Raw genomic sequence first — 24756 nt, 5'->3', positions numbered from 1 at the left:
CTGCAGAGTAAAAGTATTGCTTTTACATAAAAATTGATATTTTGTTTGAAATTATTACATTATGAAATTTTGACAGCCCGACAATGACACTCTGTTGATATCATACCAGCCAATAGTATTACAGCGTTGATACTGCACACTGGGTTGCCAGGTACTATTCTAGCTTCACCACTGTGAGATTAGCAGTAGCCAGCTAACATTATACTTCCATGAATTAGCAGCATTATAGATGTTGGTTAGTGTGTGTGCGACTAAAAAACGGCAGCTTTTCCGTCCACTTCCGCTCAATCTTTTCAGCTAAACGTTTGGTAAAATGGCCGAGTTTCGTCATCCTGCTTCTCCACCTGAGCCCCGGCGAACCGTGCGATACAAATCTGTTGTAAGTTGGCCCATGCTACACCCTTCCACAGAGTTTCATGAGAATGGATCTGGTAACTTTTGCATAATCTAACCACTAATCATAATCTAGCTAACGGACGTACATAGGGACATATGAACGAAGATACGCCACTGAAAACATTACCTCTCACCCTGCGCTGTCGCTGGGGCAGAGGCAATTACAAACCATGGAAAAAATAATAAATCAAGTAATAAAAGGAATACAAGGATAAGAGGTCCTCCACTACTATCTTGACCACTCTGTCTGATTTCCTTTCACACGCACTTATTTTCTTATGCTTCCCAGAAATACCCATTATATCCATTATATCACATCTGCCCATATCTACCCATCAAAGACTGCAGTAGTTAAGATTGACCTCCAGTTAACAAGGCTCTTTGAATAATGTCATCAGTACATACTAGTTTTGTTCGGTCAGAGAGGCACACACACATCCATAATGATCCTCATCTTCTCAACAACATTCCTCATATTGTATCCCCTTGTTGTGTGGAGTCTCGTCGTCTCATTAGTGAGCAGCCCCTGCCTGAGTGATGGCTGTAGCATGTCCCCCCACAGCCCTGTATATGGCTGCTCTGCTCTCATCCACTCTGCTCTCATCCACTCTCCAGAGCACGACCCTGGGTCTGCGAGGGCCGTCATTGCTTCTCTATACAGCGCATCGTTATCTTCAGTCGGGCAGCTGAGGATCGGCACTGATGACACTGGCAGATGAGAGATTGAACCAAAGGAAGTAGAAAGGATTTGTTTCCGTAGGAAGCTACTGCTAAGGTCAGGCGTGTTCGTGTGTAATTACGTCCGTTTTTTTCCCCACAAGAGCGGTTTTATTGAATAACCTCTTAATTTGTGAACAGGCTCAAGCTCATATCTCTGTCCTCTTATGAATGCACTTAATATAGTCCTGCCTATGTGTTTGTGTCAGATTAAACCGTCTGTCGAGGTCTAGGCCTGTGTGATCAGCACTGTGTTTATGGAATGTATTCACTGCCATTGGCCATACATAATATTGTCAAGCCCCTTATTATTATTTTCTTATTTTTTCTTGTTTATTATCTCTATTATTTTCATGAGTGTCTTGTCTCATTAGAGTCCATCTGTCTATCTGTGGACTGATCTCCCCAGATCCGCCCCTTTACTTGGTGGAAAGTAGACATTGGCCCATTTGAATTTACCACCCTCCCTATCATTGGCTAATCGTATAGGCCTCAGGTTATAAGTGCCACACCTTGCCATTGTCTTCAAGTATGACTGAAGAAGATGCACTAACATCGAAACGTTAGTCATCCTATGTACTAGCGCCCAATAAAAGGCTTTAATCGCCCGCTGTGCTCCATTGAGGGAAGAATTTTTACAGCTCACTTATCTGGCCCCCGGGTGATTACTGTTTTTTTTGCTTCCCTCTGGAATATGTAGAGAGTGGGTCGTATACCCACCTCCCTTGTTCTCTGTAAAGCACATTGTGTTGCCTCTGGGTATGAAATGCGTTATACAAATAAAGCTTTGATTGATTGATTGAGAACTTTATCAGTGATTCCAGTCCTATACTCCTGAGACGCACCGGCCAGCCTACACAGCAGAGGACTCCTCCTTCCCTCACTGCCTCTCTCAGGAGATGCACTGGGGCGTACCGCACCGCCTAGCGGAACGCCGCAGCGGGGTTATACGCATCTGATTTCTAATTAAGTGGCGTCGGAACCGCGTTTGACGTTTTGTCAGCTACATAAGTCAGTCCAGACTCCTCCCCCCCTACCTCTCGTCATCACTCCATTTATTTGGCGTCATTCTGCCCGCTCCCGTCCCCTGCTTATCCGTGGTCCTACTTTTGTTTGTCCTTCCTCTGTTTATCCTCCATCTGCCTCATCCTCCTCTCCTGTCCCTTGCTCCCTCCCTCCGTTTCTCACCTGCGGTATCAAGCGCGTCTCACCTCACCACTCACCCACCTGGCCCCACACCTCCCACCAGCACTGCGGGAGCCGGTCTCTCTCCCCCCCCCCCCCCCCCCCCCCCCCCCCATCCTCCCCTGTACATGCCCTCAGGAAACTGTATTTCATCTGGCTTTCAACTCCTTTTTAATTGTGCTGCGCGGTGGCAGTTTTTCTTGTCAACATATTTATTAATGTATCCCTTCTCACAGGCTGCACGTGCACTGATATTTATTCTCATTCTCTCCCTCTCTCTGTCTGTCTCTCTCTCTCTCTCTATCTTTCTTCCCCCTCTTTTCCAATACTCCAGTCAGAGCTCTGTCAGTTCTTCCTAAAGCTTTACTGTTTTGATATCTACCATCTTGTCAGAGACTGTTTTGTCCAGGTCTTGTTCCTAGCTGGAGCAGCTAGTAGTAGTAGTAGTAGTAGTCTGTGTCCGCATTTCTTAACTCATGGCTAGACATGCCATCCCACTTCTGGCCCAAGGTCGACATGCCTTTCCTGGCATTTTCAGGAGGACACCTGCCTCCCTCATTTATACAACCGCACATGCACGCACACGCAGGCTCGCACGCACGCACACACACTTTGTTTTTCAATGGCTGAATTCCCGCCTGGATAATGATGGCTGAAGACCATATTCAATCAAGCGCCTTTGACGCTCCAATTGAATTGCCATTTGAATGTCCTCCTGGTGAGCATGAAGGTGAGGGAGAGGACGGAAAGTGCATAAAATGGACCTCATTTTGTTAAGGTAGCCTATTTAGGGTTACTAAGGGACTAAGGCTTCTCCACAGTCAGTCAGTCAGCAAATGAGTACCAGATACTAGGAATGATGCTCAGGGAGGTATGACATATGACATGATGGTATATTTGGTATGACACGGCCACATTAATGACTAAATGAATAACTTCTTTACATAGCTGAGGAGCGGCAAAAGCTCTTTTTTGGATTCTCTGCACATGTCGTCTTTCCATTTTGACTATTTAAGTTGCAATACTGTCCTTAAAAAGACGTGGATGAGTCCAGAGGCTGGTGTCTTGACCGTACCTCCTCTGCTCGCTCTTTTCCTGGAGGAGGTGAGGGGGGACACGGGGTGATTGGTGTGACACCGGAGAGCCGAACAGTCCTCCATGATGTGCTGCTCTGATTGGAGAGGTCTCACTCACCTCTCTCAACCTGGCTCCCTGCCCTGCCCGCTACACACCCTTCTCTTATGCACTCATCTCTTCTCCCCCTCTCTCTCTCTCTCTCTCTCTCTCTCTCTCTCGTTCTCTTACAGATGCAAAGGAGATCGTGCTGAAGGCCCAGATTCTGGCTGGCGGCAGGGGGAAGGGCGTGTTTGACAGTGGCCTTAAAGGTGGAGTGCACTTGACTAAGGAGTGAGTATCCCCGTCGGTCTCTCTTCCCTCTCAGGGCTGGGGTTTGGGGAAATGCTCTCTCTGTTTCCTCTACAACTGCCTCTTTAGACAGAACCTCTCCTGGATAGTCCCCTCAAGATCCTCCCCACACACAGTGTCAGACTCCAGTCTTATCCTGATACTTGCCCACCCCAAAATGATTACCACAGTCTTGATTTGAGACAGCTGCCCCCGATTTAAGCTTTTAAATGCCGAATTAAGCATTGGCAAAATGACCATCTTCCCCTCACAATATTCTCATGTGCCAAGTCAGCATGCAAAGCTGCTTCTGTTAGGATTTTAAAGTTTGTTTGGAAACAATAATTTTTACAATTATTTGCGCTTACAAGAGTGTGCTTTACTTTTGCTTTCCTATCTTCCATCCTGTAGTCTCACCCAGAGCGGTACCTTATCCATCCAAGGTATCTTGTTGCAAAAGTACCCTATGAGAAGGTGTGATCTTGATTTACGGCAAACGTCCACGATACAATGCATCATTGTCACCCTACTTTGGGATACTCGGGATGAACAGGAACGTTGCGAGAGCGAGAAATCAGAAATTGGGGCCTCCCTAGACAGTGACGCCTGCACACAGTTCATTCTCCTCCCATCTATCAAAAGAGGAGCTCGGCCCGGGGCTTCATTTGTATTCTGTTCAAACGAGAGCAGGGCAGGACGAGAGGAAGAGGGACAGACTCATTCAGAGAGAGGCGCAGACAAATTGAGGCTTCTCGAAAAAACTCCGGAGCTTGAAATGTGCTAAAGGATGTCTGTATCGAAATGAAAATACATCTCAAGGAATTGCCGAATTCTTAATCCGTCTGTGGTTCTCCCTGCACTCCACTGTGTACGTCCTCGCTCCTACTTGGCGGTCTCTGTGTATATGCAAACGTCTTACTAGAACGTTCTGAACTGAGCTAATCCCCTCTCTCTCCTCCAGCCCCTCAGTGGTGGGCGAGCTGGCCAATAAGATGCTAGGCTTCAGCCTGACAACTAAGCAGACTCCAAAAGAAGGGGTGAAAGTTAAAACGGTGAGTTTCCAGTCGGGGTATAAAGAACGATCAGTCTAGCCTTTTTGGTTCTTCTAATTTTAAGGTCATTTCTACCCTTTAACCAGTTTCCACGAAAATACCGTACAATAGATCACAAGGAATGGAGCAATAAAGCAGCCGGTCTGTGTGTTTTCCATTCCTTGTGCTGGGAGGTTGATGCCTTCCTGAAGGCATTGGCATTGTTAACTGTGTTTGTGCTGTTAGGCGACTTGGTTCATTGGGATAAATAAAACATGTGAGTCAGGGCTGCACAAAGACCAAAGTGTTGGTAAACAACAGGTTGTGTGTGTCACTAACAAGCAGAAAATGATCCACCCCCCCAACACCCGGCACACATGCGCACACACACACACACACACACACACACACACACAAAGTCTAACAGCACTGATATCCAGATAATGAAGCCTTGCTGGCCTCTGGCTTGTGTACAGTATCATACCTTCACTGTTTCTTTCTTTCTCTTTTCTCTTTTCTCTCTCTCTGTCTCTCTCTCTCTCTCTCTCTCTCTCCCCCTGTTAGTGAAATAGTGCCTGGAGTTCCCCATTAACGCTGGCTTTTATTCCTGCCAGCCAGACACGGAGCTCACACTGCTCCTGCCCCTGCTGCAAAGTTTAGGAGGGGAATCAAATGATTGTCACATTTGCCATTTTTATAGAGAGCGCTTGCGGGGAAGGAAGTTCACAGAGGAAAGATCAAGACGGAGTTTGTCAGGGAGAGAGGGAGAATATATTAGGCGTAGAACAACACGGAGTGTAGAGAATGAGCAGAAAATCACCTGCAACAGTGTGACTGTTCGGAAAATGGATGCCAATTCAAATTAAAGCGTCACTCCAAAAAGGCCGTTATTTTGACATAAACATTTTATAAACACACTCTTCCCCGTAGGGAATTACGCTGCAGTGGCACCACGCTTTACAAAACTAAACAAACAGTGAGATCATCCCCACTGTTGAACTTGAACTTGAACTTGACTATGTCCAGAGTGAGCGTCACAGGATCAGGCAGAGCAGTGCTGGAGAGGTCCAGGTTGGGCCGGGGAAGGGCCAGTCTTCATCAGCCTGTAGATGTGTTGTCGGGCTGTGGTCCCCATAGATGAGAAGTCCAGGTGAGCTGTCCTTCCATGTCACACCGAGGTGTTCTGCTGCCCTTGACTGTACACTCTTGCAGTATAGGAGCCATGCTCTCTGCTACTGTAGGCGTGGACACACACAGACCCCTTTCCAGCTCACAGTGCTTTGCTGCATCCCCGATGTTGCATATTCTAGATGTACTGTAGGTCATTGAGGATCTTTGCTTTTATACTGCGGATTCAGGAGTGTGAAGGTGTAAGTCCAGTCTGACCCTGTCCCTGCTGTCCCAGGTGATGGTGGCGGAGGCGCTGGACATCAGCTGCAACGGCCCCGTTATGGTGGGCAGCCCTCAGGGGGGCGTCGACATAGAGGAGGTGGCTGCCAGCACCCCAGAGCTCATCTTCAAGGTGCCGTTGACTGTTTATATCAGGGCTGTCAACTTAACGTGTTAATTAGATCAATTGATTTTGCAAAAATAAACAAGTTAATTGAATTAATTAAAATGAATAAAATGTAAAAAATAAAATTAAAATCGATAGCAACATTAATTGCTATGGACTGCAGGTCAATTGCTATGGTAGGAGACAAGAGCAATTTACATCCTCCAATGCAGCTACAAGCCGGCATCAAGAGGCACAATCATTTTGAAAATCCACAGACAAATTGGCAGATATGTTGCCCAGATTGATTGATTGATAGCCACACATAAGATAGTTATAATTTAATAAAACAATATATTGACTAGTAAAGCAACCTTTTGTAAAGTATTTTCAGTGCTTTACTTAACTTTGCCACAATAATGTAATGTATTTGAAATATCTTCATTTGGGGGCTTTCCCCAGCAAAAAAAAGAGATACAGTATGCGATTGATTACAATTAGTTTATTACATAATGTTTTTTATTATTATTATTATTTTTATTTTTTTATTGATTGACACCCCTAGTTTATATAATGGTTTATTTGGTCTCGTAAAAGGCATCAGCAGAAACCCCCAACAGGAACAAGCATTGAACTACTCCTGTACTGTAAGGCTGAGGCATTGAGACGACGTCTCTCACCCAGGACTGTTTCTCCGGAGCTTTGAGCTGCTCACGTCACCACCGTCTGTAGTCTGCAGATGTATTCCAGTATCAATAGCAGTAGAATCAGAGTATAGTATAGTACCCACATGTATATAGTATAGTACCCACATGTCTCCCAGTCATTTACTGGACCCCTGTTGAACTACTGTACTGTTAGCATACTGTACTGTTCTCACCGGTAACTGTCTGGCGATTTAATGACATAATCTCTCCCAATAATGACTCCAAATAATGTGCCGCACACACTTTTTCTTGTTTGGAGTTGAAACAGTTACACAGCATTGATCACTATTCATCGCATCTAGCCTAACGGCTCTTACTGGGCTCAGTGTGTACTCAGGCACACTTGGTTTAAGGGCATAAGTATCTTTCTCTCAATCGCTCACGCATTGCGTTAAACAATCTGTGTGGAGAGAGAGGGAGACTCTCCTTTCCCCTCACCTGGCAGCTTGCCACTGCTTAATTGCAGCATGATTTAATATGAACATCCACTTTATGTCAAATTACCGTCCGGCGTCTGAGTCCGGGGTCCTCTCTTCTCTCGCTCTACTCACAGGAAGTCATTGACATTTTCGACGGGGTTCGAGACGACCAGGCGCAGCGCATGGCGGCTAATTTGGGCTTCAAAGGACCGCTGGAGCAACAGGTAATGGGCAGATCTGAACTGGGCCTGGGAGTACAGTGGCCGGTAAGCCTGCCTGGGACTGGGCCTGAGCACGGGCTCTGTATGGGCTGCTTAGACTTGACACTAGGTTACACAGAACCACGCAGCCTCCTCGTTCATCATGGTGTCACATACTGTACAGTACTGTAGATTGGACCGTACCCGCGAGGGTTAGGATCAGCTCTGGTACAGTGGTCCCACGCACTGTATATTGTGCATTTGTTGCGTTAGTCACCCGACTGAACACCAGATGTACTGTGGAAATAATGGAGCACAGGCTGATAAGGTCGATGGTATGTTTCTGCGCGTAGAACACATTCCCGGAGTCTCAAAGTCACGCTGAGGTGGAATGAGTCTGTTCTGCCCAGGAAACTAGGTCAGGGACAAACGGCACACACAGGCATCCATTTTCAGATTTCTGTATTATCTGTCTATTAGCTATTTTAGGGTTAACTTGAGAGACACATTTGTCTGGCAGCAGCAAATTGCTGATTTGCATACTGATCCAGGATCACAGCAGCAGAAACAATTGCATTAGTTCAGAATGTTAACACGCGGAAAAAGTATAAATCCACTTCATGAATCAGCTTTTGAAAACTGAAACATGGGACAAAAAATGAGAGAGAGGGGGAACAAACTTCCCCTGGAATGTGAGGCTCTCTGAGTATTGAACAGACATTGATGTCAACTGCCTGGAGGACATGAGAATGATTTGCTAAGGCTTGTCAGTTCGGTTCTGCCAAATCTGTGTCTTTCAAAGCACATCAGTCACCAGTGCTTGTTGGATCCAGTAGCAATTACAATGGGTTCTGGGTGTGGAACCTAGTTGAAATAACAACGGCTTTGAAGAACCTCAAAATGACTGAACCCCTGAGTGTGTATTCATGGAAGAGAGCAGTGCTTACAAGGTTTTCTGTCAGGCAGCTTATTATCAAAAGACTGGCTTGGTTTCATGGACAGATTGACACATCAATTAAACCTCTTTGTTCTCTACAATGAGGATTTATTAAAATGACAACCAATCAGCTGGCCTGCTCAAAGTGTTGATGGTAATAGACAGAGTACTCATCCATTGTCATTATTGATAGTATCCAACCAGCGGAGAAGAAAAGAAAGGTGCTATTGACGTTCCTTTATTATTTTTTTTATACTATGAATATTCATAAACTCACACACATTCATGCAGAAAACTGACAGAATGCTCTAATGTGAGGATTAATTGCTAAGTTTGTTATAATGTGTGAAGAAAGGTGATTGCATTGTCCAACACCTGTGCAGTGGTGCCCCACCCCCCCCCCCACCCCACCCCCCCCCCCCCCCCACACACACACACACACACACACACACACACACACACACTGTCTTTGTGTCTTCATCGACTTCTAGATGGTGTGTGTGGTGGAGGTGATTTACGGTACCATGTTTTATTTAGTGTAGGCTCTGGGCTAAGTGGCCTTGTCTTGCCGGCAGATCCGAGCCATATTGTCTCATAATTACTCTCTTCTCTGTGGAACTCAAGGCAGCAGATCAGATTAAGAGGCTCTATGATCTGTTCCTGAAAGTCGACACCACTCAAGTTGAGGTCAATCCTCTCGGGGAGACTCCCGAAGGACAAGGTACTACTTTCTTTCTCCTATTAAAAAAAAATAATATATTATTTGATTTTTCTTAAGCCCTTTATATCGGAGATAATACTGCACATATCATGCGTGTGTGTGTGTGTATGTGTGTGTGTGTGTGTGTGTGCGTGTGCGTGTGCGCGTGCGCGTGCGCGTGTGTGTGTGTGAGTGAGACTTTGTGTTTTCGAGGGCTTTCCTTCCTTTTAGTCATAAGGCTTTAATCATTTCTTTCAGCTTGGCTAATGGACCACTCTGTCAACTCTAGCAAGGCCACCAATCAGACACATCATGTGTTAATCCACCTCTTTCTTTCTTTCACCACTCCTATACCTTTTGATGGTGGCCTGGTGTTCTAAATATATATAATTCAGAAATAATCCTTTCAACTCTTTGCTTCTCGTTAGTAATGAACCCCTCCCACGGTGTCTGATCTTGAACACAAGTCAGTGAGATTTTTATACAGACAGTTAACAGAGGACTGCGGAGACTGACGGTCTACTAAACAAGTGGGTTATACCATAGGTCTGTTTTCATTTTCTTTTTTGATGAGAGGGACGTTTTGTAGTCTCATAATTACTTATGAATATTAACGAGAGGGCCGTTCTATAGTTGTGTATCAAGCCGTAGTGAGGGGTGCGAGTTTGCTTTTCAACAGGCACAGATATCACATGGCTATGGATGAACACAATTAAAAACATCGGCCATCAAAGTGAAAGAAGCAGATCTTTGGGAAAAAAATAGTTTAATATTCCTTACAGTTCTCTGTACCCAAACCTACCGTATGATAGGAGGGACTGTACTGTACTATACAAATTAAATTAATACAGTATGCCTCCACTGGTTTATGAGGATTGTTTCCAATATTTTTTCCCCCTGTTTTGCCTTTTATCAGGTGTTGCTTGGGTGTTTTTCAGTGTGTTTCTATTACAGTAGATTACATACATTTCTGTGCAGGTGGTTCTGTGTAGGTCTTATCATGGTGTTTTAACATTACTCTCCTCCTGGGGTTTTGTCCAGGAGGGCAGAGAGACTAGACTATTGATAGATTAAGGCTTCACTCACACTTGTGTAAATGTTTTTGATTGGAGAGCCCATAATGACTGCTCTGAGTTAATACCAGAGTAAATACTGGTCGGCTCAACTCGCAGTGCAGGTGCAGTAGTATCCTGCACTGTTTTAAATGTGCCCACTCAAGTATAGGTTTCCATTATTCATGGTAGCTTCAGCTCCCTCCAAGGCACATTCAAATACACTTGAGCCTGGGCATCAATATTCCAAACTGCCAAATAAGAGGCTAATAGGGTGAGGTTACTGCCTTCGTTTTGTTTATTAAAGGTTTTAGGGAAGTTCATTAATTTAATTTGCCTCATACCTTGCTTCATTTTCTTTCTCTCTTCCTCCCCCCCCCCCCCCCTCTCTCTCTCTCTCTCTTTCTCTGTTAACCCGACTGTCCCCTCGGCCTTAAGTGGTATGCTTTGATGCCAAGATCAACTTTGACGACAACGCAGAGTTTCGTCAGAAAGCGGTCTTCGCTATGGACGACATGGCAGAGAGTGACCCCACCGAGACCGAGGCAGCCAAGTGGGACCTGAAATACATCGGGCTGGACGGAAACATCGCCTGCTTCGGTCAGTTCTCTGTGCTGTTCAGCCTGTTAACACACACAGCATGAAATTAATTGTCAATAACTTGGCGGACACACACTAGCATTAGGCTTGTTTCCCTAATAGGATAACTGGCATGCCGAGACTAAATTTAAACTTCTTCAAATTAATACAGACCAGGCTTGTGTCCAACCCAAATTAGGACCAGCTTTCTAACAGCTCCAGGAGGAGAAGTAGCATAACCAATGCTTTCTAATTAGCCATAATCCGCCAAACAGTCTCCCGCGTGCTAGATTGTTACAGTAGCGTTGTCATTATGGCCCGCTCTCGTCATAAATCAATGCTGTACAGTGGAGGGCAGGGAAACGGTGGCGCCGTCCGGTTACAGCAGCTAGGCTACCCTGTGTTCTCATAAACGTAGTGGACACCACAGCCTGGAGCTCGACATTACAGCCAGACCCCAGCTACTCTTAAAAAAGAAAAAGAAAATGCTTAGAGCACAGCACTTCTCTGGCAGCTTTGTAACCAACCAAAGTGACAGCTGTTACAGAGCATTTCCCTTTATTGAGACTTCAGTCAGGGAGCTCGCCAGGACACAGGGAAGGCGGAAGGCTCGTTGGCTGAATCATTCGGCTCCCCCCACAGCACAGCAGGGTGCCGGAGTCTCGATGGCTGATAATAATGAATGAACACCATGACACCGCCTTTAGTCAAATATCCCTCTCTGAAGGCGAGGGCGCAGTAGTAATCATATGTTCCGACCATGGCTCTATCCTGATTAGTTCATTTTGAACAGTTTAGGGTGGCATGTTCCTCTTAAAGCTTTAAATTCCCCACGCTTTCGGATTTGTTCCTTCCTCAGTAGATAATTTACTCATTGATTTCTGTGTGTGCACTTTTACATTAGATTATTTTCCTTTAATGCTGGCGATAGCTGGAGGTCTTTTTTGGTTTTGTTTTTCTCCCCCGAGTCGCACATGCGCAGTAGCGTTCAGAGTTCAAGGGTCACTTAGTGGGATAAAATGGCGGAGCCAAGTCCGTCTACGAGTTCGGCTCCAACACGCAGCAAAACATCAAAAGTTTGGGAGCAGTTTACTTACAGGCTCACTTAGTGAAAACCACAACAAGCCCTTGCTCTATGGAAGCACACACAACTAGCGATTCATAAAAATAGATTGATAAAAACAACGGTTTCGTGGCAGAAAATACATTTTTTGAAGCTGCATTCTCGGTGCCCCGTCGACCGCCATTACATGGATATACTTGGCTCGCGCCAAGTTAGTAACACTAACCGAATCGATATTGAATCGAATCGAATTGAATCGTGTTAATCGATTCTGAACCTTGTGAATCGGAATCGAATCGATTCTTGAAATTCAAATCGATACCCAGCCCTAATTCTGTGACTCTCTTTGAACCTCTACCACAGTGAATGGGGCAGGCCTGGCCATGGCCACGTGTGACATTATCGATCTTCATGGAGGGAAGCCGGCGAACTTCCTGGATCTGGGAGGTGGAGTGCAGGAGAACCAGGTGTACCAAGCCTTCAAGCTGCTCACAGCAGACCCCAAGGTACTGTAGGGGTTCTAAATGGTTCTATAGTATTAGCTATCCTGTGAATCCATTCCTAACTAAGAGTCATGTTAAGAATAACCCCCCCTTCTGTCTCAAACACTCATTAGACCAGTAACACTCATTAGGCCAGTAGCACTGGCATGTGTCCATGTAGCACAGAGAGAATGGGTCTTCGAGACTTTGTGATTACACGCCATCATCTTATTGACTGGGACATGATGAATCGCAGCTTTGCCACCACAGTGAAATCTGCATTTTTTTTATGACTTGTTTCTGAAATCTCAATCTTTCCCTTTACAACCTCACATGTGCACGCACACTTGCGCACAAACACATGCGTGGCACACACACACACACACACACACACACACACACACACACACACACACACACGCTTGTTACTTCTCTACCCTGGCTGCGTTAAAAGCCTGGAACCTCAAAGGATGTGGCAGCTTGGATCTTTTACAAGTTCTATGCTCAAATTGCCAATAAATCAACAGTAAACAATGTGAAGCCTTTAATGACGCTGCAGTGCTGCTTTTGTGTTGACACTCATCCAGAGCTCCGGTAACTCCCTCGGTGCTGTCACTTTCACTCGGACTTTGTTCACATGGTTTCCCTGGCAGCGGTTGTGTTTTATTTGTATTTTTATGTAGCGTATAATAGTGTTTGATCCTAATTTCAGATCAGAAGATCAGAGGTTCATTCTGGCCATAGTCAGTACAGAGTACAATGATATGAATCTTTGAGTTTTGTCTATAGACATTTCTGTCTCTGCCGTTTGTCAAGTCAGTGGGAAAAGAAAACCAGTGAAGCACACCTAAAGTGATGAATTTGAAATAAGCCTTAACACGCCAGGTGCAAAGCAGCGTTATATTGCCAAGTGATGAATCATCCCTCTTCAATGTGTCGTTATTTTTCCCCTCGTAGGAATTCATCAACGTGTCTTAAAAACAGGAAGGAAAGAGCAAAAAAAATATGCGGTGATATTTTCTCCCTTCCTGGTGACCGGTTGATCCAATCAGATTCATCAAGTCCAACAAGGTTGTCATGGAGATTAATTCAGCGGGAACGGCGCCAGTTTTTAAAGACGGTGTCAGCGCCCCACCCCCCCCCCACCCCGATTATCTCTGCATTGAGAATGAGTCGTTCTTTGCTCTGGCTTTTGTTCAGAGGGTTTTTGCTGGCTTGAGGAGAAGTTGTGTTACCGGCCCCTCCACTCTCACCCCCAGCAGAGGAGAGTGCAGATGGGGAGGGGATAGAGGTGGGATTGACATTAAACTAGGGCTGCACAATGAATCGTGAATTATTCAAAATCGCGATTATGACCTCCGCAATTAACTAATCGCAAAAGGCCGCAATTAATGTGATTAATAATTTTGCTTTGAATCGAGTGTGCTAGGACTACACGGACGAATCACAGGCGCGTATGCTGTCTGACCAATCACATGCGTTCCCGCTGAGTGCGCTGTGCGTAGCAATTTCACTGAGAAGACAGATAGCAGTAGGTCAAGACAAGTGTCACAAGAGTACCTGCAGCCGTGAGTAGTGACAAAATGAGCGAAAACAAGGTCAGTGAGTTAGTAGCAAGAAAGGGATCAACGTCTGTGATTTGAGAGCATTTTGGTTATTATATATTAATATTATATATTAAATATTAATCACAATTATTAATCACAATGACCATTTTGAAGCAAATAATCGCAATTATTATCTTTTGTCATAATCGTGCAGCCCTACATTAAACCTCTGTGTATCGTCATTAGCATTTCATACAAGGATCTGCAGACGCCTCACATCTGTGGAGGGAATGGTAATTAATGGATTCCTGGCATGATGAAAGTCGCACATTTGCATTTCACTGATTTTCAGAAACTTCAGAAACTTTTTAAGCAGGAAGATTTTATGGAGTTTTAGTTTAATGTTCGGGTAGGATTAGACGGAAAGAGAGAGAGACATTCTGAGTGCTGTTCAATAGTGTTCATGAATATGCAGTGATGTATAAAAGTTTAATTATAGCTATCATACTCAATTGATTGCACTTTAAACAGAATCAGGCACTTGAATATTTTTCATAACAAATTAGCAATAACAAATGTGTTTCGTCTCTATTGGAGTATCATATTGAGTTTTTGAGTCTCCCTCTCCAAATGTTTGTTAGTTATGTTTGAAGAGCTTATTTGACTGTAGTTCTTAGATGCTACAGGAGTTTGTGGTGCTGTTGCACTGAGACCATCCATATGGTGGTGTTCCTCACACGTGTACCTGTTCAACTCTACTCTATTTCAACTCGTTTGGAATTTTTTCTTGTCCTAAATGTGGCCAGTCGTCATAGCAACACCGCGTGATGTCATCTAGAGAGATTGCCCTTCCTCCACACACAAAACTGCTTTACTAGCTGAGCATTAACTCCTCATACCTCAGTCTACCAGGAAATGATGAGACTGTATGCTGTTTTCTGCTCTCTCCCTCTCTCTCTCTCTCTCTCTCTCACACACACACACACACAATTTTTAGGGGGCACAAAGTGCGGGGCTCCCTATTGTTATTGGTGTTTTTTTTATTAATCTGCCATGGAAGTCTATGGCAGAACCTATAACTGACTAAGGCCATGGAACAAATCTTACATTGATTGGCCAAAGGGGGGAGGCGCTATAGCAACTGATTGAAATTGCAAACTTTGAATAGACATATACAGTATGTCAGTGTCATTTTATTTATATAGCACCATTCATACAAACGAATGTAGCACATAGTGCTTTCCATAAAAAGAGATGGATAAAAACATAAATCATAAAAACACAGTGAGAACAGATTTAAAAGAAACAAAGTAAAGTAATTTAAAAAATTAAAGATAGTGTAGAATATAATAAAAACTATAAAAACTGAAAGCAAATTTAGAAACACTAGGATATTAAGACAAGTAACGCAACTAGTAAAAGTAATGTTAAAAAGCTTGCTTAGATCTCGCATATCTCATGCCTCATTTGACCTAGAATCATGGAAGCATATTCCTCTTCTCACGAGGAACACATTTTCCTCAAGAATCCATAACTTCTGGTTACTTAGATTTTCCGCCCTTTTGATTTTGTGGAAAAACGCTTATCTCCTAGGAAGTTTCTTCAATCTGCAGGCCTAGCCGCCATGCCGATTTTTCCAAAACTTTGTACAGCGATGCATGAGTATGCCTAATGGTCACTTGAGAATGATGGAGCTTATTGGCCACAGGGTGGTGCTATAACAAGCTAAAATCTTTAAAAGTGGCTAAAATGCTATCGATTGCTGTAGCGCCCCCTGCAGCCAAATGGGGTTCATATTGCTAATGTCAGTACTGTAGGTCAAGGGATCCTCTACAACTTACTTCTAATTGGACACAAAATCGGCAGATTAAATTTTAATGATGATATAAGCATTTGTGCAAAGCCACCCCCATCACGCTTTCACCGTATATTCATTGACAGTTTCAATGACCACGAAAGGTCTTCAATTGTTGCCTTTGATGTGGAACTGGCTATGGCGTGTTTCACTTGTTGCCTTTGATGCACTCATTGCGCTTTCTGCTTTCTGCTTGTAGCTATATTTGATCTTATCTTTTTTCATTTCTTTTATCATCTATCTCTCTCACTTTGTCTGTGCTTTGATCTTCTCTGCTCATTGCGTTGGAGTGGACTGTATGCAGACTGAAATCTCCAAGTGGAGTGCCAGTGGACACAGGTCCAGGGATTGTATGGAGACTGAAGGCTGCAGTGGGGGTGAGATGCCAGTGGAGACAGGTCCAGGGATTGGTTCTGACTAGGGATGCCACGTTTCAAGGTATAATATTGTGCTGTACAGTACGCCCTCCATGGTGTAATGCACACTTTTGTGGTATTTTTGGGTATTTTCGGTTACTTCTTTCCATGCATTTCTTAGGCCTACTGCCAAATTTAGCTGGGTACTGTATCTAGTTTCCAACTGCAGTCCCTGGGCAAGGTGTTAAGTACCCATGTTGAAAATCTTTAAAAAAAAAAAAATTAAATGCTGCAGCTTTAAGCCATGACACAGTGATGGGCAGTCTGGCGACGGAGATTGGCACATTGGCAACAGGTTCACTCAGTTGATCTGCTCCTGGGGAAGACACGTGTGGCATTTGTTCGTACAGTTTGTGAGTATGGTATTCATTGACTCAGCGCTGCGAATTCGGTGTGTTATTTTGTTTGTTCTTTCTTTATTTAGCAGCATTATACAAAAACTACCTGAGCGATTTTCACTAAACTCGGTGGAGGGGTGTAACATGGGCCAACTTAGAACCCATTAAATTAGAATAAATGAAACAAAAATTTGGAACATGTCAGAATCACTCAGCAGATGCACAAATTAAAAGAAAACAAAATGTGGCCATACTTGGACCATTTCCCTTCACTTGATCCTCACGTCCTCTGCCAGGTTTACCACACTGCCCAGTGGTACAGCGTTCTGTCAGTTCGGTCAGTGTGGAGTCCCGGGTTCAAGCGGTCAGAGTGGAGTCCCGGGTTCAAGCGGTCAGTGTGGAGTCCCGGGTTCAAGCCCTGATAAAGATTTATTAAAGATATTTTAGAACGATGGCTGGTTTGGCATAGATTTGGATTTGGATTGGATAGATGAAACACACATCACTTGGTTCAGCCTCGCTTGCTTTTCGTGGCTGTAAATAGAACCTTTGGCCCTAATTCTATTTTCCCTAGTTAGGCCTACTGTAGAAATCCACAGAATGGAAACGGCAGGGTTAGTGAGGTTTCAGTCAGCGAGAGATGGGGGAGCTGCATGAAACGTGATATCCTACGAAGTGAACGCCTATTGCACTTGACCAATAATCAGGCCAATATTTTTTTTTCCTCTTCATTACAATGAGGAGTCAAATGAGCGTTAGATAGATATCAACTTCATTTATTTGCAGTTTAAGCAAACATATGTATATGCATGTAAAACAAAATATTATCGGATTCTCATTCACTATTAGGAAAAATTAGGCCTACATTTTCTTAGCCTGGATCCTGTGGTAAGCTATTACATATAAACTGAGGTGTGATTTTAAATATGTCAACACTAACAAAACGCATCAATGCGTGGAGGCCTGTGCTCTCTGAGCACCCTTTCTAGTTATGTTCATCAGAAATTCTGAAGGTTTCTGGCCTAGTTTATTTCCGTCCATCTCTGCCTACTCCCAGGCATACTTGTCTGAGTCATTTGTGTGGATATCTGCTCTGAAGGCATAAACTCAGAGCACCCAGTCTCACCTGTAAACCCCCTCCCCCCAGCAAACGTGTGTGTTTGTGTATGGCTTCCATGAATCTGACTGTGTTTGCCTACACGGTTTATTTCACCCACTCCGAGGCGCACACTCACTCCGAACAGCCAGCCTCACCTTCAGCCGACTGCGCGTGCGTGCGTGCGTGCGTGCGTGCTCAGCACATTTTCTCTGCTCTGGCTCACTTGGGTGTCACCTCCACCTCACCTGGGTGTTATTTGTCCACTAGCTACCCTGATCAGATAGGTAGATAGACCCCGGTGTGTGTGCCATGCCCTCCCCCCCCCCCCCCCCCCCCAAAAAAAGCCTGTGGCTTTTCATCTCCCAAATCCTGTAGAGGCCAACAGAAAGAGCTCTCCCCCAGCTTCACGCCTCAGCCATAAGTCCTTTAACAGCAGCTGGGCTCGGCCTCCATGCCTGCTCCCTGCATACTGTATATGGAGATGTCTGAGCCTGTGGCGAAAAGCAGAGTGACCTTCTTTGACGTGCCAAGCGGACAGTGGAACGTGGCTGTTTTGTGAGGGCCGGAACTGTCCTGCCCTGTTCTCTTCCGTGTCCTTGGAACTGCTTTTGTCCCATCGTGATGGCAATCATGCACCTCTCACACTGAGGTAAATGTGCATTCACTCACACAAACACACACACACACACACAATAACACACACAAAAACCATTCACATAAAACAAACTCACAACCTCATACCCAACACCCTGGAGCCTGGCCCTCCAAGGACTCCGGCAGGCACCTGTGATCACGGAGCCGCCTCTGACGTCACAGGCTTGGCTCGCCGCCGCCTGCAGCCCGGGGCTTGTGGGAGCTGGTGGTCCCCAGCGTAGTAAACACAGGCGATGCGAGGCAAGAGGAGGCCCAGAGGCTGGCTCCTGCTCCCCCGTAATGGAGTCCATTCCCGCCAAGGCGCGTATTAAGCTAGGTATTTAAGAGGACAAGTGCCAGAGAAACCGGACCAGTGCGCTAATGCTCCTAATGGGTCTTCGGGTGTGTGTTTGGGCTGACCTCTCACGCTGTGGCTCCTGGGTTTGGTTCAGACCTCATTTGCACATTGGTATGTGTGTGTTTCTCATTATACGACCAGGGCCTCGGTGGTGCAGAATACTGTAGGTCTGCTGTGTGAGCGTTTGATTCCCTTCATGCAGTCAGAGATGGAGCCCAGGGCAGCGCTGCTGCATACAGTATCATGGAGGCTGTTCCATACCAGAACTGATGAGATCAGAGAAGCTTCCTGGGCCATTTCTATTGCTAGGCAGCACTGACGTCATGCCAGTCCTACTTTATATACAACGGAATGGAATGTGTGTGTGCTTGTGCGCGCATACTGCATGTACAGGTGTGCGTCCATTTGTGTTTTATCACTGAGATTGTAAGGCTAGTACTCTGAAGCCTTGGAGATGTACTGTATGACAATGGAGCAGCAGGTCAAAGCCACTTGTGGAGATACAGGGAGGCACAGTACATTACAGCCATTTTACATTAGTCATTTAGCTGTCGCTTTTATCCAAAACGTAGGAAAAGTCAGTGTACTGCTACTTGCCAGAACTCATAAGTGCATCTCTTTTCTAAAACAAGTGACTAAGAGCATCTAGTGCTAAAGGCAAGGGGAAGAATAGCAAACTAAAAATACAATAGCTGCTTAAAAGGAAGGATCCTGGTAGTACTTCTTGGAGAGGTGAGTTTTGAGCCTGCAGCAAAAGATGAGCAGCGTCTCTGCTGTCCTGACATCAGTGTGTGTGGGCAGTCAGTGGGCTGTTCATTCCACCACGGCGGGGCCAGGACATAGAAGAGCCATGACCGTGTCGATCGACAGCAGGGGCCTCGGAGTAAAGGAGCAACCAGTTGCCCTGAGTTAGCAGAGCATAGTGGTCGGGAGTAGGTGTAGGGTTTGACCATGGCCTGGAGGTACTGTAGGAGGGAGCTGTTCCTGTCGTTGCCCTATAGGCTAGTACCAGAGTTTTAAACTGGATGTGAGCTGCGACAGGGAGCCAGTGTAGAGAACGGAGAAGGGAAGTTGTGTGGGAGAACTTGGGGTGGTTGAACACCAGGCGAGCGGCAGCTTTCTGGACAAGTTCCAGAGGTTTAATGGCTGACGCTAGGGCCCCAGCAAGGAGGGAGTTGCAGTAGACCAGGCGGGATATGACCAGGGCCTGTATGAGCACTTGCGCCGTTTTGTCAGTGAGCGAAGTGCGAATCCTCCTGATGTTGTAGAGCAGGAATCTGCAAGAGTGTGTAACGGATGTGATATGTGCGGAGAACGACAGTTGGTCATCCAGGGTCGCACCAAGAATTCTCGCAGTCCGAGTTGACGTCACCACTGTGTCTTCAGTGATGATGGCCAGGTCCCGGTGCGAGCAGCCCTTCCCCGGGAGGAACAGCAGCTCAGTCTTGTCCAGTTGGAGCTTGAGATGGTGTGTCGCCATCCACTCCAGGATGTCAGCCAAGCATAAGCACGCAGCTATGCGTGCCTCCACTTATGTGTCAGAAGGGGGAAATGACAGGACCAATTGGGTGTCATCGGCATAGCAGTGATGGGAGAAGCCATGCGAGCGAATGACAGAACCCAGAGATGTAGTGCCAAGGGAAAAAAGGAGAGGACCCAGGAAAGACCCTTGTGGAACCTCCATAGTCAGACTATGTAGTTCCGACATCAACCCTCTCCATGTCTCTCCTGTTAGGAGCGGCCTGTCAGGTAGGATGCAAACAGGAAGCGTGCAGAGCCAGTGACACCTTTCTCCTCGAGGGTGGAGAGGAGGATCTGGTGGTCTACCATATCAAATGCTGCTGACAGGTCTACGAGTATCAGGACAGAAGTGAAAGAATTTGCTCTTGCTCTCTTCAAGGAGGGCGGTCTTGAGTGGCCAACCTTGAACCCAGGCTGGTGGGGGTCCAGGAGGTTGTTCTGGTGGAGATACGAGTTCAAGTTCAAGGGTTTTTGATAGAAATGATAGAAGGGAAGCCGGTCTGTAGTTTTTGACGTCAGATGGGTCAAGAGATGTTTTTTTCAGGAGGGGGGTGACTCTGGCAGTCTTGAAAGCAGAGGGAAAGCATCCTGATAAAGATTTTAAAAATCAAGAGATGCGCGGATGAGGTGGGTTAGGAAGGGAAGGAGTTCAGGCGCAACAGACTGAAGGAGAGTGGAGGGGACAGGGTCTAGGGAGCTCGTGGTGGGGCGGCTAGATGTAACCAGGTTGAGGACCTTGTTAGGGGAGAGGGGAGGAAGGTAGGGTAAGGTGGGATGTGGAGAGGGGAGGGAGAGCAGAGAGGGAGTAGACAGGGAGGGTGGAGAGGCATGGTTGATGCGTTCAGCATTGACCGGAGGATGAGGGAACGAGAATCAGATATCGTTAACTTTCTTGTCAAAGAAGTTGGCGAAATCATCAGGGAGAAGGTAGGAGTAGGGGGTGGGGCTGGAGTAGTGAAGATAAAGTTTTAAAGAGTTTTTTAGGATTGAAAGCAGAGGTTAGAATTGTACAGTGGAAGAAAGCAGCTTTAGCAGCAGATAGGGAGGAGGAGAATGCGGAAAGAAGAGATTGGAAGTTAAGAAGGTCCTCTGGGAGTTTTTCTCCATTTACACTCCGCTATTGTCAAGCTCCGTCTATTAGTACGCACTGTACTGAGTCCGACTGCCATGGGGCAGTGCAGAAGTGCAGGGAGGATTGTCAAATGCTGGGCTGGCAGAAGTCCATGTCTCTCTCTCCATTGATACCAGATTATTTCATGACAGAATGTGAATATTGTGTGTTTATGTGCCGAGTCACTTTGTTACTCTCTGATTAGTGGTACTAGAAATGGAACAGCTTCAACTTCAGCATGGGGGCAGGGGGCAAAAAAAGTATAGTTTTCAGAAACACCAGACAGACAGGGTTATAAACATTAATTACTGTAGGTATATGCTGGTTCTATTGATGCAGTGTCTTCAACAGCCAGGAGAAATATCCTTGAGTAAGTTACACAGATTTTGTCAGACACAGTTACTAGATGTCATTCTTGCTGCTTGCCAAAATGCACAACAACTATCTCTATCTCTTTATTTCTCTCTCTCTCTCTCTCTCTCTCTCTCTCTCTCTCTCTCAATTTCTCTTTCCATTTACTCTCTCCCTCTCTTCCTCCCTCGTACCTCATACACACACACACGCGCGTGCACACACACACACATGCACAAAACTGTTGTCATGTCTCTCTTTAGATGAATATGACTCTGGATCAGGTCCAGCTCACTCTGTTTGGGAGTCTGTGTGATGCAGCCAGAGGCTCTCCTCACAGCAGGAGGTAGTCACTCACAGAACTACAGACACACTCCGGGAAGGAACTGCATACACACATGTGCCTGGACGGAACTACAGACACACACTCATGACATAAAAGAAGCACAGATGCACACTATCCTGGACAGAACTACAGACACACGCGCTGCTACACGCTGTAAGGTGTAGACACCTCACATTTCAACAATCTTTACACCTGTCCGTACTGAAAAATGGAGTTGTCATCCTACATGCATTCTCCCTCAGTCTGCCGAAGGTTAAATTGAGGAAGGATGGAAGAATCCGGAGCTGATGATGTATCAGATTGATTTCTCCCTCAGAGGACCGCGCCCCACGACTGATCGCCTCGGCTCCAATCACACAATGACCTCTTAACACAAAGGCCGTCGATGGAGGTTAGATGGAGGCTATTACTTAACGCTCATGTATATATTGGTATGGGATTGGTAATGCATTACCTACCCAGCCCTTGTGGAGTGCCCCCCCGCCCCCACCCCCCCCTCCTCCTCCCCGGGGTGTCAGATTGAACAGTCTCCTGTCTGCCATTCGTCATCGGAGGCAGATCGATAGAGGTATCTGGGATTGGAGCTCGGGCTAATTGAGCCCTTCTCTCACACTTTATTGCTGCGCGGAGCGTTCTGTCATCCACAGCGCCCAGGCCTGCCCGGGCCAGGAGGGGATCGGTCGCCGAAGACCTTCAGAGGCCGGGGCAGCGCGGCCCCTCTGTACCATTGAGTGACATTCAAGCGTCGGGTCGTGTCCGTCTGCATGGATGTTTTCCCGTTCTACCGCTTTGACGATAGGAGGGCATCGTCACTGGACGCAGCAGGAGGCGTTTCCCTCGCTTAGCGTGCGACGCCTGAAGCTGTATTTCCCCAGCCTGGCTCACATCGAGCTTATACAGCTCTCTCTCGCTGTGAAAAAATTGCCGTGTGCCGGCCTCTATGGCCGAGGAGCTACAGATTCTGTTGTCTCTGCTCCTTCTCCAGGGCACGAGTATGTCTGCCACGGCGGCCGTGTGAGACGGGCACCACATGCTGCCACGGACCGAGAGGATCGTAACCCGGGGGCAAGCCGTCATTACTGACCGCTCAGCCTCGCCGCGCAACCGCCGGCCATCCGAGCCTCCCCCCGCTGCATGGCTCGAGCGTCCGCCTCTCCCGCCTCTCCGTCCGTGACGCGAGGCGAGGCGGCGGCGCCGGGGGGGGCGTCCCGTGCTGTGAAACACCGGGTTGATTGCGCCGTCCCCGCTGAACGCCTCATTTCACGCTCTCTGGTTCCGATGTTTACACGCTGAGGGCTCATCGGAGACAGGAGTGTGACGAGATCTCAGCTGCCCTATGAGCTGCGGCGCTCCCAGCACAGCGCCACGGCCCCTCCGTGTCTACAAGCTGCACCTCGCCGCCCCCTGTCCTCCGTTTCTGTCTGGCCGCTCCGGGCGACGGATCGTCCTGACGCGCGCGGGGGTTCGAGTCGATGCCGACATCACGTTGATGAAGCCCAGGTAAAGAGGCACGGCGAGGCTATCGAGTGCTCCACTAATCATACGAGCGGAGGTTATCGTCTGTAAGCCGTGTTTGAGAGACGTGCCGGGCGAAGGGGGAATCGGCGGACGCTACGTGTCATTAGCCGCGATGAGTCATCCCTAGGCACACAATCTGCAGGAGATGAATGTAGAATGCAGTAATTCAATGAGCGGCCATCCCTTTATTTGAGAGACGGAGGTGAAGTGTGAATGCTAATTTACCCGACACAGCCAAGGCCAGAGCAGAAGATTAGGTTAGAGAGAGAGACAGACTAAAATAGCGCGAGAGAGAGAGGGAACGAAATGGACTGAAAGAGCAAGAGAGATAGCGAGAGAATACTTCCCCTCCTCGCTAATGGCAGCCTATATTCTCGGCGCATTGTTGTCGGGGATATGGCTGCAAGACACCATACTCTGACTGACCTGACCTGACCTGACCTTTGTCAGCCAGCCTCCCCAGCCCCTCAATCTCTGCCCTAGCATGACCCTTTACTCCAGCCATGAGGACAGGGGAAGAGGCACCCTGTCTGCTATGCCTTCCCCCTCCACTCCTCAGTGGGGCAGGGGGGCGGCGCCATCTTTTTTGATGAAAGCCGACACGTGGTCGTCCCTGGCTGCATTCCTCTAGCCCTCGCGCAGTTTCACATCGGGTTCGTCGACGGAGAATACTCCGGTGGAACACAACACCTGGGACCAGCACTGCCGACGGGCCTCGCTGGGAAACATATTGATTCCGTTGACACACTCGGTCCTCAGCGTTGAATAGAACACGCTGTCTGGGACTCCGTCCAGACAAAATAATCCAATTACCTGCACATGAAATAATCACACTCAGACACAGAATTGAGGCCTGCTCTTTTCTCGAGAGAGAGGATGTGCTTTGGCTCGTGTACTCTGGCGCCGTAGCCTGTGCTATCTCCTCCCCCGTTACCTGTATCTCTTCTCATCGCCAGAGGTATCTGCAGTTGCGTATGCTTAGAGGCTCTGGCAGCAGTTCAGAGAGATTATTGTCATTGTAATTTACTTTTCCAGGCCTGATTTGATATGAGCCTCTTGTCTGATCCAAACACCTCTTTACTGAGGTAATAGAAAGACGACAGGGCTCGTATGAAATGTTGGTTCTCATCACGTCCCGGGTAGAAATTGCCTATTTCACATATACTGGGTCAGGGTAGGAGTATAAAACCTGGCTCGTGCTGTTACACAGAGTCAATTTTTACAGTCGCAGTGTGTCTGTGTGCAAAGTGTACCCTGTTCTACACGGAATATCATACATAATACCCTCTCTCTCGT

The 24756-nt window shown here is 46.7% G+C and overlaps 1 protein-coding gene across 1 annotated transcript in view; it reads left to right on the top strand.

Moving 5' to 3' along the window:
- Positions 1-24756, top strand: part of suclg2 (succinate-CoA ligase GDP-forming subunit beta) — an 87944-nt gene that overhangs the window by 43592 nt on the left and 19596 nt on the right. Inside the window, exons 3-9 of the mRNA XM_084440674.1 lie at positions 3606-3705; positions 4664-4754; positions 6139-6255; positions 7489-7578; positions 9116-9212; positions 10682-10843; positions 12249-12391. Coding sequence (XP_084296800.1) covers positions 3606-3705; positions 4664-4754; positions 6139-6255; positions 7489-7578; positions 9116-9212; positions 10682-10843; positions 12249-12391 — 800 coding nt within the window. The remainder of the gene's footprint in view (positions 1-3605; positions 3706-4663; positions 4755-6138; positions 6256-7488; positions 7579-9115; positions 9213-10681; positions 10844-12248; positions 12392-24756) is intronic.

The sequence above is a fragment of the Borostomias antarcticus genome (assembly GCF_949987555.1).
Source record: "Borostomias antarcticus genome assembly, chromosome: 7".
In the NCBI taxonomy this organism is placed as follows: Eukaryota; Metazoa; Chordata; class Actinopteri; order Stomiiformes; family Stomiidae; genus Borostomias; species Borostomias antarcticus.
Note: the sequence above shows the minus strand (reverse complement) of the source record. Positions and strands in the feature narration are given on the sequence as shown.